Genomic DNA, 13157 nt, shown 5'->3' with positions numbered 1-13157 from the left:
TTGACTTAGATGCATATAGTTACTTAATAGTATGACATCTTGAGGCACAGCATATTTTCTAAGCATATTTACAATTTCAAACATTACTAATGCTTTATCAGCAATTATAGTGTGATCTGCCTATAAGAGTCAAACAGTGACACTGTGCCAGCTTTCAATTAATTATACTGTCCTGTCATACAGCAGTGATATTTTTGAGTCTATAGTCTGTTTATTTACCAAGTCCATTAACTCAAAATATCATTTGTTATATACTGGTATCAACATTTTGAACCCTAAATAAGATAAAGGCAAATGTCTTATTCTTTATACTGGGACAAATGTGTACAATGAGCCTAAATTGACAGGAAAATAAATGACTTAACAGAGTTTAAATTGACAGGAATAACAACTTAACAGAGTTTAAATTGACAGGAATAACAATGACAGTTTTAGAGGGGTTTTTTTTAGAGCTTAAGTCTCTAACATGCAAAGTTAGATTATTCAATAGGAAGTAATTGTTTTCTTTTTTGAAGAAACATCTGCAGTTTATTTGAAAGGTAAGATAAAGAGATAGTAAGAGAAATGGTAAGAAAGAAAAGTATTTGAAAAAGATGCAAGAGAAACATGTACACAGTACTTACTAGTTCTCTCCACAGCTATTTTATCTTTCCACTGTAGTTAGCACTACTGTTTTATTGGAAGATGTGCATTTCAGAATAAGTTATTGTTAAGAATATAGGGGGAGGTAATTGTTTTTTTTTTTTGTAGAAACTGTTTAGAAAGTGAGAGATAAGGACAAACTTATTTTCATTCATTATTTCTTTCCACCATAATAAACAAAATTATTATTATATACTATTTTCCATGGCTTAATTATTCAATTAATTTACTTTAAAAAAAATTGTTATGGATCAGCTTTCTTTCAGTCTCATTTATTTACAAATCTGTACCGTATTCAATGGTTACTGTAGTATGTATGCTATACTATAATTTTTCTTTCCCAGCATAAATCTTAGAATGTTATGATCCTTGTTATAGCCAAGTAGCATCATTAAGTCTTTATATAGAATCACTATTTATTGATATATATATATATATTATAAAGTAGAATGTGAGGGGTATGTATGTATGTTACTTATAGACATCAAAACCGCTTGACCAATCTTGATAAAACTAGGCAGGAATGTTCCTTGGGTACCAACTTAGACCGTAGTGTATGTATTGTAGCCCTAAAACAAACTTAAGACCCTCAAAAAAAAATAAAGTTGTCCGACTCTATTACAGCTATAGTATTTTATGGATCTAGGCCATGTCTACAATGTTGACATGAGAAAAGATAGAAAGGATTTAGACCTAGATCTAATTTTAAGAAATTCACTTTTCGCAGATAGTTTTTTACTTTGACACATGAAAAGACAAAAGAAGATCCATTGATTTCATTATATAATAAAATTAACCTTCAATTTTGTGTTTCAAAAGCATTTTTTACATAAATTAGTTCCTTAAATCTGTGACTACAGATTTCCTGACGAACATTCTTTCATTAGACAATACCGTAATGAATCGCGTACTAAATATTAATTCGTTTAATTGTTTACTTTATAATCCCATCCCTAGATCTAAAACTCTAATTCAACTCTAAGATGATAAAACTTCTCTTAGCACAGATAGTTTTATACTTTAACACATAAACATATTAATTATAGTCCATTCATTTCATATTTTGATCAAATAAACATTCAAATTTGGTTTTCTAAAGCTACATTCGTCTGCGAAAGCTGCGAAGCCGAGTTGAGATAGGCCTAGATCTATATTCATTCATGAATCGCGTACTAAAAATTATTTCGTTTAATTGTTCACTTTATAATCCCATTCATTGAACAAAGCTATCGCTCTTTTCGTTTTTAATAGATAAGAATGTATCGACTTCGGGTAAACCCATTTTCGCAAACCTAATTTTATTTTCGTAGCGAAAGAGAAATAACGTGAAAGGATCATTAGCTACGTTTAACATACATCTAAATCCAATCCACTAGATTAGTAAACACAAACTTAGACCCGAAGGCCGCGGGTAAAGTCTGGCGAACATCCTTTCATTAGACTTTAGACATTACCAAATGGTTACACTGAGAGTTACACATTAACAGTGATTAACACATCTCTCTACTGAGTCTATTCCTAGGCCTAGGTCTAAAACTCTTATTGAACTCTAAGATAATAAAACTTCTTTTCGCAAAGATAGTTTTATGCTTTAACACATAAACATACTAATTATTGTCCACTCATTTCATATTTTAATCAAATTAACATTCAAATTTGTTTTTCTAAAGCATTTTTAATACATTCGTTCGCTGTTCGCTAAATAGCCGTGTTGAGATAGGCCTATATTCATTCATGAAAAAAAGGTCACGCATGCGCAACACAGAATGAACTTGATTAGTGTAGATTTAGATCTATGTCTACCTCAAGGTCTACTTTATACTTTAACACATGAACATACAAAATTAAGTCTATTCATCTCAATTTTTAATAAAATATATGTAGGCCTACAAGCAAATGTTTTAATTTGAACAAATGGATTTAAGCCTATTAGCTATTCTGATTTGATAGCTTCATTCACACTATTTTTACATTGACACATTCGCTTTACTTATTACATTATTATTTCGTTTAATTGTTTACAAAACACTCTCAGTGACTATATCGAAAGTAATGCGCAAATAAAGACCCGCGGGTCGCGGGTAACATATGTCTAGTATATATATATATATATATATATATATATATATATATATATATATATATATATATATATATATATATATATATATATATATATATTATGTAGATTAATGTCCGCTTTATTGATCCATGTCACTGTAAAAATGTCAAGACTGGCCATGATGTTCAAGATTGCCCTTAATGTGTACACCTTGACATTAGGATGATGGTGTGAAGGAGTTGCTGTTCCTAGCCACGAGTAGAAAAGTTCTCTGCGATGGTCAACAAATATTTGTAAATATTTGACACCCTTTATGTTTTAGAGTTATGTACAATCCTGTAAAGTTGAATTCATTGTATGGACATTTTTATATTTTGACCTGATGTATTTGCTTGAATACTCTGTGCATGAATTTGGTGTTTGTTTCTGTGTGAAATAATGACCAAACAATTAAAGAGCTTATAATTAGAAGTCTTATCTGGTTGTCTCAATGACCAAACAGTTAAAGAGCTTATAATTAGAAGTCTGTTATCTGGTTGTTCCATTGGCAAAAGTGTGCCTTTTTTTTTTTTTAAATTCAATTAGTATCATTGTGTATCTTGATTATTCAGACCAGTGTTGGGGAAAACTCTAGCCTACGGCCAAAGGTTCATCTAGCCTTTCACTTATTTAAAAAAAAATAACACTCAAAATATATGAAGAAAATTTTCACGATTTGAACTAATTAAAGGATAAAGAACAAGGAAAAAATCCATTGATCACAAATATATGCGGCACCTTTCAATACTTCCGTTGAATTCAGATTTATTCAGTGCTCCTGTGGAGTGTGAAGTATTGAAATGAGATCTGCAGCTTTAATTCATTGAATAATTCAATCTAATAGTTATCTGAAACAATTATTTCTAAATGATCCAAGATGAGTCCTAAAAGGGTTGTTGAAATCCAGTCTTCCAAATATGCTCAGAGAATCTGTTCAACCATTGTCTCTTCATATATTTATGAGCATTTTGTGTGTCAAGAATAAGCTTAGAAAAAAGTGTCTGAAATACAAGATGAACATTTCAGTTCTCTTTGAAGAATAACTTAGTCCCATTTGGAACCAAATTATGACAAAACATTAGGATCAAAACATTCCGTTTGTTTTATTTAGATACCGTCGAAAAGGTTCTACTTTTTTTTTTTTGTATTTTATTTTCTTATAAATGCTCTTTTTAGTTTTTGGCCTATTCCTAAAAATGTTTTTCCCTAAACAGGTTTTAAAACATCACATGCATAAAAGAATAATAAAATTTATAAAATATATTCCTAACAGGGATGTCAAACTTTCCAATACAAAAATAAAAGCTTTGTGTAACAATTGGTTCATTGTCATCTAAGAAAGATAATATAACAGGATGAAACATCTATAAATAACTTAGTATGCTCTATAACAGTGATTCCCAAACCTTTTTGTCTCGTAGACCCCCTGCATTTTTGCAAATTCATCAGTATTTAAAAAAAAATCAATTTCTGACAGTAGTGAGTTGAATATTGAAAAAGTCATTTAAAGCTACATTAAAATTTATAGAGATCTTTTTTATTTATGAAATTCAAATTTTGACAAACTAAAATAGCATTTAATATTTATTACTGGAATCACCAAAACACGCTAAAAAAGTTTTTTAAAATTATTCATTGCTACGGATATTATGTTTCATATAGGAATTTGTTGTTCTATGAAGTATTCCTTCAAACATTAAATATTAATTAATTTGCCTTAAATATCATTGTAAACGTTTTCGCCAAGAGCAGTTTCTCGTGTATTTCTTGATCTTTCACGGGCGGTTCAAATATTGGGTCCGCAGAACTGTTTTCACTAAGAGGAGAAAGAGGAAGGCGAGTAACGTGGCGCCTAAACCAGTAAGCTTCGAGCAGGAATGGGTCATTAGCCTTGGCTTACTACTCACCAAGCAGATGGAAAACTGAATTCAAACCTTTTCTGCCTTGAAGGTACATCCAAATATAGGAAAGGTATGTGGGTAAACTCTAAGGAAAAATAATGAGCCAACGACCATTAGGCTGTTTGCAGCACAGAACACTACACCCTGTCAGAACCTTTGACGCCGCTCATCTCAAACAGTATCTTATCTTTCTGGGTATATGTTGTTTGCAAAGTATTACATGAGAAGCTTTTAACTCGTGCCACTGATATATTGTTGCTTATAGAAATTCTTTTAATAATATCAGATGTAGATTTGTGTAAAATAGTTTTTAAAACTACAAAGGCTGGTAAAATTAATGTTTTATCTATAGTGTTTTCCGTATTTTGCTGTAAGTAAAGAGATATTGTAAGACGCTCACAAACCGTTTTCTCTATATGATGTCGAAGAGAAATTAGGTCTATTATGAACTTTATCTTTGATAAAGATAATCAAATCTTTATCTCTTTTGCCAGGTATGATCCTCCAGCATAATTGGTTTCATATCATAATTAAAGGGCAGTTAGGTCACAGCTTGTTTGACAAGGAAGGAATGAAACTCAGTTTTTAAATTGTCTACGCTGTACGGTCTACATTTTGTTTTTGTTAAACATAAGTTACATGAAGACAAAATTAAGCTCTATAAATATAATTAAGTATTGAAATTAAATACAACAATTTTCTTTTTGAATGGCAGGATAAATATTTAAAGGTTTAACTGAGGTACAAATCATATATTAGTGTATGAAAGAGTTACATTAATGGAATGTAAAAATTAAAGTCACGACCTGCTTAAATGAAATCTATTATCGTAGACCCCCGTGGACATCTCACCCCAATTTATTTTTTCACTTTCGTAGACCCCTTCGAAGTCTTCGTAGACCCTAGGATATAATAACTAGTCATGATTCATTCTATTTTAAAAATATGGTTCAGTATTTTATGTATTATTGCTTCTTTATTTTTTGGTAAGAATAATGCTCAAGACTCATTGTAGAAAATAATTACTATGAGATATATACCCGAATTCCATGCATTTTTTCACAATAATTAATAGCTTAGTTTTATAATAAGCTCCATAAAATATCATTATATGCTTTTGTAGAATTTGGTTTAGAAACAAAATGTCTTCCCCTGTACTGTTAATTAAGATCTAGGTTCACAGTCAGCATTAAACAAACAACAACCATTAGTGTCATGGCGAAGAACGATACTTTATTATATTGAACGCGTGAACCTTTGCGCACCATATCAACATCCCCTTTTCTTTAAAAAAAAAATTTCGGGGAGTATCATAGAAAAAAATAAAACAAAACCACAACAACATAAACAACAAAACATAACATACCGGTACATATATACGCTTCAATGAATCTGAAACATATCACATTTAAAAATCAACATTCAATAGTTCAATAAGACACATAGTCATTGAATCTTGTCGGTTTCTTCAACTGATCCCTTGGTCGCAGGGAATGATGAGTTGATGAGTGGCGAACGTGTTGATCCTGAAATCTATTGTCCTGTATGTTGTCATCAGTATCGGGGAATATATCTTCTTCTGTTTCTCTGTTCGGGTTGATATGCACTCTTGTTTCTTTGGTACACTGCACCATTGTCACCTCGAATAATGTAAGCTCTCTGGTTGACTTGAGACTGGATTCTTCCACGTCTCCATGTAGGGTCATTTGGAGATTGGAAATAGACCATCTGTCCAGTTCTCAGCTGACTCTCAATTTCTTGACTTTTTATCATACAATGCTTTTACACTCATCTGACGTTTTTCTTTCCTTCTCATAATGTTCTCTTGACATATAGAAATCTTAATGTTACTCCTTTTGTTTGGTATCAGTGTTCGAGTCATCCGACCAAAAAACATTTTAGCTGGGCTTAGATTTGTGTCTTGCCTTGGAGTATTTCTAAATTCCAGAAGAGCTTCATAAGCATCTGACTTTGATTCTCTAGATTTCTTCATTATGTTCTTCAAAATTTTAACTGCTGACTCAGCCTTTCCATTCTGGCCTCTCAGAGAGACATGTCTTCCATACACTTAAGATTTGTCTGTACAGATCAATCGCTTATTCGTGTCGTGGCTCGTGCGATAGACGACTGAATTTCAATAGAATAAATTTAAACTTGTCAGCATAACTTTACTGACCACATAAAAGAAATATCTGTGATGAGATTTAGATAAAAACAAAATGGGACATTTAAATTAGAAACCACTTTCGGTTTCAATCGTATCTTCACTGTAATTAAAAATAAAGATTAGACAGAATTAAACAAAAAAAAAAACAACTAACAATGAAATAGTCGTAATATTTAATTGATTTTAAGTTTAATATTGAAAAGTAAACACTGATAAGACATTTAGGTCACATTGACACAATACATTGAATAAAATAACATAAATAGATCAATAAAACCTATCTGAACATATAGTGTTCATTTTAAACTAGTTTTAGGTTTTTAGAATTACCTAGGCACAATGGATACTGCCAGCCACTTTCCTAGAAGGTGGCCAAAATGTTGATTTTGATTTTTAATATGCAGGTGAAAAGAATGAGTCTATAGACTCTAGGCCTAGTTATCAAAATGAGCTTCGCAGAAACATTAATAATGACTAAATGAAAATAGATCACAACACAACAAAGACAGAAATCCAACCAAAAAATAAATAAAAACGCCTAGCAGATGAGACATCTTAGAGAAGCCTTCAAACACATTTATTTGGAAACTTTAATGAGAAAGAGGAGTAGCGGTCAATCCGTGTCAGTAGGCTATAATCAGAAAAAGGTCTTCTGCCATAATCCACTTCCAGGATTAAATCTGGTACAGATTTACAAACAAATCTAGGTCAAGTCATTGCTAGTGAAGTATCACGTGAAAGGAGACTTTCTGAAATGTCTTCTAAAGAGAAACGCCTAATAAAGTAATAAAGTATTTATGCTAATAATTAACCTTCTTTTCTTTTAGTTGACTATTTTAACGAACAAAAATTTTCTTAGCTTCATTTTAGATATATTTTTTTTTCTTGTTGCGTATCATAGTTTAGCACTAAATAGACAGGATGTCGTATTGGGCGAGTTATGAATGGGGGCGCTCTCTCTCAGCCACTTCTGTTTAGTTTAGGCATCGCTCTATAGCAACGATATACACTCGAAAACGCCCAAGGGGACATGTAGGTTTCACAGGCAAAAAAAAAAATCGTCAAGTCCAACGGAACAGATCGTCTGCAGTTTCATTGTTCACAATGGACAGAAGTTTGGATGTGCCGGGCATCACGTGTTTTTATCCAATTTTGTTTACTGATCAAGGTCAGAAGGAAGACATAAGACATTTGTTAGAACATTTTCAAACAACTTTCATAGCTTATTGTATGTCGTATGACAAGCGACTGATAAATAAAGTTATAAACACTCGTGTGATGGTGCTCGTGTTCAGCAAGACGCCTTGGAACCAGCCTGTTTGTTTGTCTGTTTGTTTGTCGTAAAATTCGTTAAAAGAACGATGCACAGCAATTCGACCCAACACGAGAAAGTGAATTATCACGTGACTTGCTGAAACGTAGACTTCAAAAAAGTTTTTGAGTCGATTTTGTAGCAGACGACCTCTCGCGAAAACGATGCACATCTTTAAACGGGTCCAACTTGGCGAGCGAAACGACGTCACAGTTATATTTTGTTGTTGAATAATATCTTATTTAATTTACATACTTAAATATGTGTTTTGTTTTTTTTACTAAATTTAAAATAAAACAGATTTTATTTTGTCCATTGAAAAACAAACCGAAAGCCTTTGCACACCTCTTGTCAGCATGAGCACAATACAGTTCAAGAAACACGCACTTTACAATATTAATACAAATTCTAAGGATTAGTCATTCATTTTAATGGTCCAAGTTAGACCGAGTCGCGAATAGTTTTGGCAAGACTAATTTAACATTATCTCGCTATACAAATCGTTCGCTGTTAAACGATAGCCATTTTGTAGTTCACAGTGTTGACAAAATACTTGAACTATGAACCAGTTTATTTATAACTTCCGCGAGGCTGTAGTGGCAATGTGGGACGTTCAGGTTATAGGCCTCAAATTTCCAAGAGATCTCTTTGCCACAGTTTAGGTTTTTTAACAGCAAAATTATTGGTTCATCAAGGTGCAAGCTCCTTTTGTCGTTTGATGTTGTCCACTTAGTCATGCAATATTTATAGACTTGCCTGAAGCTCGGGTTCTTGGGTGGCAGTCCCGAATGACCCTTACTAAGATCAAACCTGACTTCTTCAAAGATTTTTTTTTTTAGTTTAATATACCGCTGAGTGAAGAGTCTCGATTTAAAGAGATCGTCTGGCTACATTCTTTCTTCAAAGTCACATGAAATCTGGCCTGTCTCGCCAATCTGCCGGTTTTAACAGATCTCCTCAGAAAGCCTGGCGTGTATGCGGACAAAAGTTCCTTAAATGCTTTCAAAAATTTACTGTTCATGAAGGTGTAGAGAATAAAACTGACGGAGAAGTTGAACCACATGAGTATATTGGATGTCACCTGATAGATATGTATATGATCTTTGTTGCAATCCTTACCCATTATGGTTTTCAAGATGGGGTCGTCAGCGAAGGCGGAAGGCAGAACGAGAACAATGAAGAGAAAAATGATGGCGGTTAAAACTGTCGTCAGGCGCGTTTGTTCACGTGACCATATTGTGATACTAACCAATAGACGAACGCCTAGATTGCGTCGATTTTTCTGTTGTTGCCGAACTTTGTATACAAGAAAGGGATTTAGTACAATCATGACCAAAAAAGGAATAAAATTATGAACAGTGCTGTGGATCCAAGTGATAACTTTAGATAGGTCAGGGTCATAATTGATAAATATGTGAAAACCAACTTCGCTAGAATTATTAAAAACTTTAACATTGTACCAAAAAAACCTAGGAAGGTTGACAAACAAGCTGAACAGGAAGATGATGATGATGTGTATCCTGGCCCTGTAGACGGTACACTTTATTGGAGCCTTTAAAGGGCACTGCACGAAGAAGCAACGTTCGATAGTTAGTACCAACATTACATTGACTCCGATTGTCGCGGCCATATTGGTAATAGGATAGTAGACTCGAATACGAAAAACTGTATGCGCAAGGTCCTTGTGGTCGCAGATGTGGTCAATGAAGGTGAGGACCAGAGCTGCGAGGTCAGCAGCGGCCAAAGCGGCCAGGTAAACGTACGGAGACTGTTTCAGTGCTGGAGACCTTAGTGTCAGGAGCGTAAGGACGTTGGTGACAATGCCAAACACAAGCAGTGGGGGCAGGGCGTATTTCTGGACGACTGTCAATATAGAAAGGGGGTAGTGAACGTGAGAAGAATTGTGGGATACATTGGAGGAATTGGACCATTCAGTGGTAGCATTACTCAACAAAGAAGTAATGAACTCATGGTCCGTGTTAGATGTCACAGAGGCATTTGGCAACTTTAAAGTTGCATTTGACAATTCATAGATTGAATTAGAGAACTCAAGGTCTGTACTAGATAATACGAAGGTTGAATTTGATAACATTGAGGTTAGATTAGACAATACAGACGGCTGTTGACCACTCTTGCTTTGTGACTTAGTCATCCTCGAAATATGGCTTCCATCTGAACGAAATAGTTTTGGAATTCTATTCGGGAATCTGTCAATATCTTAGATCACTTGAGCTGGTCAAAGCTAAAAATAATAGACAAAAGAATCCCATCTATTAACAATATAAATATAAAGTAATTTCTTGTACATATCAGGTATAAAAGAAACTAAGAATCAAGAATCAAGAATTATCAATATCAGATGTGTATTTCGAAAATATACAACAAATTCCATAAATGCATATAGTTTGATGGACATATAGTCAAGACACGTTTCCATCATAAGAATTATGTAAGTAAGGTGCGTTTCCGTCATAAGTATTAGGTTAAAACCATAGACATAAATAAATATAGACTGGCCGATCAAAGAGTTTTATGAAACGAAAATTTGTGCAATTTTGTGTACTTTATTATACAGCATTTATGAGCAGTATAAACGTTAAGTATTCATACCTATTTCAGTCACACACCTATATATATATTGTAAATAAGGAGGCAGTGTAGTTTTGTTTAATCTCTAAGAATGAAGATCATGCAACTTTTCATAGTTCGGAAATCCGAATACAATAGATATACATGTTTTCAAGTTACATGAAGTTACTTCCTTCGGCCAGTCTATATTTATTTATGTCTATGGTTAAAACATTATTTCAAGCCTCAATCCCAGAATTCATAGATATGAATCTAGAACAGTGTTTCACAATGCTCTACAGGGAAAAAAATACGTTGCTGCTCTTCTTCGATATCTGGGGTGGGGAGGGGGGGTCTGAGGAGCGCTTAAAGTTTCCCCAGCGGGGGTTTGGACGCCAAGCGTTTTCTTGCATTATTCGATCCAAAAACGCTTTCTCCTGACGTCCACAGCTATCCATCCTATTAAAAGGGCACGTCAAATTAAGTGAAATAAATTAAAGTTGGGAGTCTTGGCACACAGGCCGATACTGCGGTGTGAGTGACAATTGAGGCACATGGGGTGTAAGCATTATTCATCGTAACATTATCTTCATGTTCAGCGACATCTCTTGTAGCAGGCCTGTTTTGGTCAGCAGAAGACTTCCACTGAACGATAGTTGAACGCTAAGGGGAAAGTCACTCGTTTGAATGCTCACAAAACGGGTAGATTTGATTATTATTTAACAATAATTCGTATAAGACATAAGATATAATATAAACCATTTTTTACCCAAATTGCGAAATTTCTTCATAAAATTTCGTTGCCCCCACCCCCGATCCGCTAGTGCACAATCCAAAATAAATGAGCGGGAAAAAAAAAAGCTTTGAGCGCATAGGCCTATATTTATATGTGTATCAGCATACAAAATGTTCTCTTGAGAACAATGTAAAAAAGATCTTACTGGGTAGCTGGAAAAACAAAGTTGAAATGTTTTTCAAAAAGAATGAAATCTTTGAACAAATCTGTCTGTCTGTTTGGTAAAAAGTTAGTGCACGTTATTTTTCCCACAACCAATCTTGGATCAAGCTGAAATTTTGCACAATTATTTCTTTTGCCCGACAAAACAAGAATCAATTAAAAAAAAATAGTTAATTAATTTTTGGTTGTTAATTATTTTATTTGGTATCTCGAACAAGGGAAATAAATTGTGCATGACTATGTGGTGGTATAAGCTTAATTAGCCCCCTTTATACTTTGTAGGTCGCCGCTTTAAAGTTTGAAGCCAACAATAGATAACTATAAAACCTATTTTCATAAGCACTTCCCTGGTACAGTGGTTAGTGTGTTGGCATGAGGAGGTTTTAGCCATCGAGTTTAATTTCAGGTCGTTTGGTATAAATGCATTTAAAAAGCGGTCACCCAGATATCCCCTTCTTTCTCCCCCGCCCCTTTTCAACTGGTCCAGACAAGCGTATTGAGAAAACTAAAAGCATTAAAATGCGCTAAACAAAAACAATTGGTAAAAAAATTTTGTAATCGCACAGATTTATTATTATCCAAACGAATTGATACAACTACGCTTAATATAAGCTTTGATGTTTTTTTAAAATATTTAAAAAAAATGTTTTTCTTTTTTTCAGAATTTTTTTTTTTTTTTTTCAGAAATGAAGATTATTACGCCTACGCCTCCTGCAGGAATGCGTCGGGCAGGGTTCCAACTAGGGATCATCGTGACGCTAGTCAGAAGCTCGTACTACATGACCAGGCTACTCCTGAGTAGCTGTTATAGCTTGGGTCATTGAGAAGTCAATCTTAACCCTTTAGTCAGTGCCAAGATAATGTGATCATAACGTGAAGCCATTGTTATGTTGTTATAACAAAAGTTAAATTGAAAAATAATAATAAGCTTATTTATATCTATCCATTTTTTTCAAGCTTACCTACAATTTGAAACTTAGAACTTATTCAAAACATGTATTCTCCGTAAGTTCCGAAATAATTGTATTTACGAGTCTGACAATGTCTTGATTTTATACTAGATCTATACATTGACAATTTGCTGGACACGAAGAAATGAGAAGAGGCGCTGTGCCATCTGATATAACGTCACCCTCCTCTCTCTCTTGTTCTCTCTTTTTCTCTCTCTTTCTCTCTCTATCTCCCGACACACATGCCTTTTTGTCACAAGCTGACTTATTTATTACCATCAGAACACCTAGAAACGAGAGACGTATCGATTTTAGGAACTATTTGAATGTACAAGTCTATTCACCTTCAATGTAAAAAGAAAAGTAATAGCAATTATATTAATGACTACATGAAAACCTAGTTTATAAGTTGAACACTTTTCGAAGCTGTCAACATTTTTTTTTCTTTCCTTGATTTGAACATAACACCATATGTAAGCCTAATGATTATGTCATTTTTAAAAAAAAATTAAAGCTTTAATATAAAAGATATTCACAAAAATTAACCTATTCAGCTAT

At 33.6% G+C, this 13157-nt stretch overlaps 1 protein-coding gene across 1 annotated transcript; it reads right to left on the bottom strand.

Annotated features, from left to right (window-relative positions):
• Positions 1-8780: 8780 nt before the first annotated feature.
• Positions 8781-12676, bottom strand: LOC106074965 (probable G-protein coupled receptor 139). Its single transcript, XM_056034534.1, has 2 exons — positions 12612-12676; positions 8781-10365 (listed from the first exon to the last, which is right to left on the bottom strand). Exon 2 carries the CDS (start codon positions 10273-10275, stop codon positions 8959-8961), a length of 1317 nt encoding a protein of 438 aa, XP_055890509.1. The 5' UTR covers positions 10276-10365; positions 12612-12676; the 3' UTR covers positions 8781-8958.
• Positions 12677-13157: the final 481 nt, after the last annotated feature.

Source organism: Biomphalaria glabrata, chromosome 7, assembly GCF_947242115.1.
Source record: "Biomphalaria glabrata chromosome 7, xgBioGlab47.1, whole genome shotgun sequence".
Classification (NCBI taxonomy): Eukaryota; Metazoa; Mollusca; class Gastropoda; family Planorbidae; genus Biomphalaria; species Biomphalaria glabrata.
The sequence above is the reverse complement of the archived record's forward strand: the minus strand, read 5'-3'. Positions and strand labels throughout refer to the sequence as shown.

Bases quoted from the DNA above. Each gene is read 5' to 3' on its own strand.
- LOC106074965 (XM_056034534.1), bottom strand. From the start codon at position 10,275: ATGACTAAGTCACAAAGCAAGAGTGGTCAACAGCCGTCTGTATTGTCT.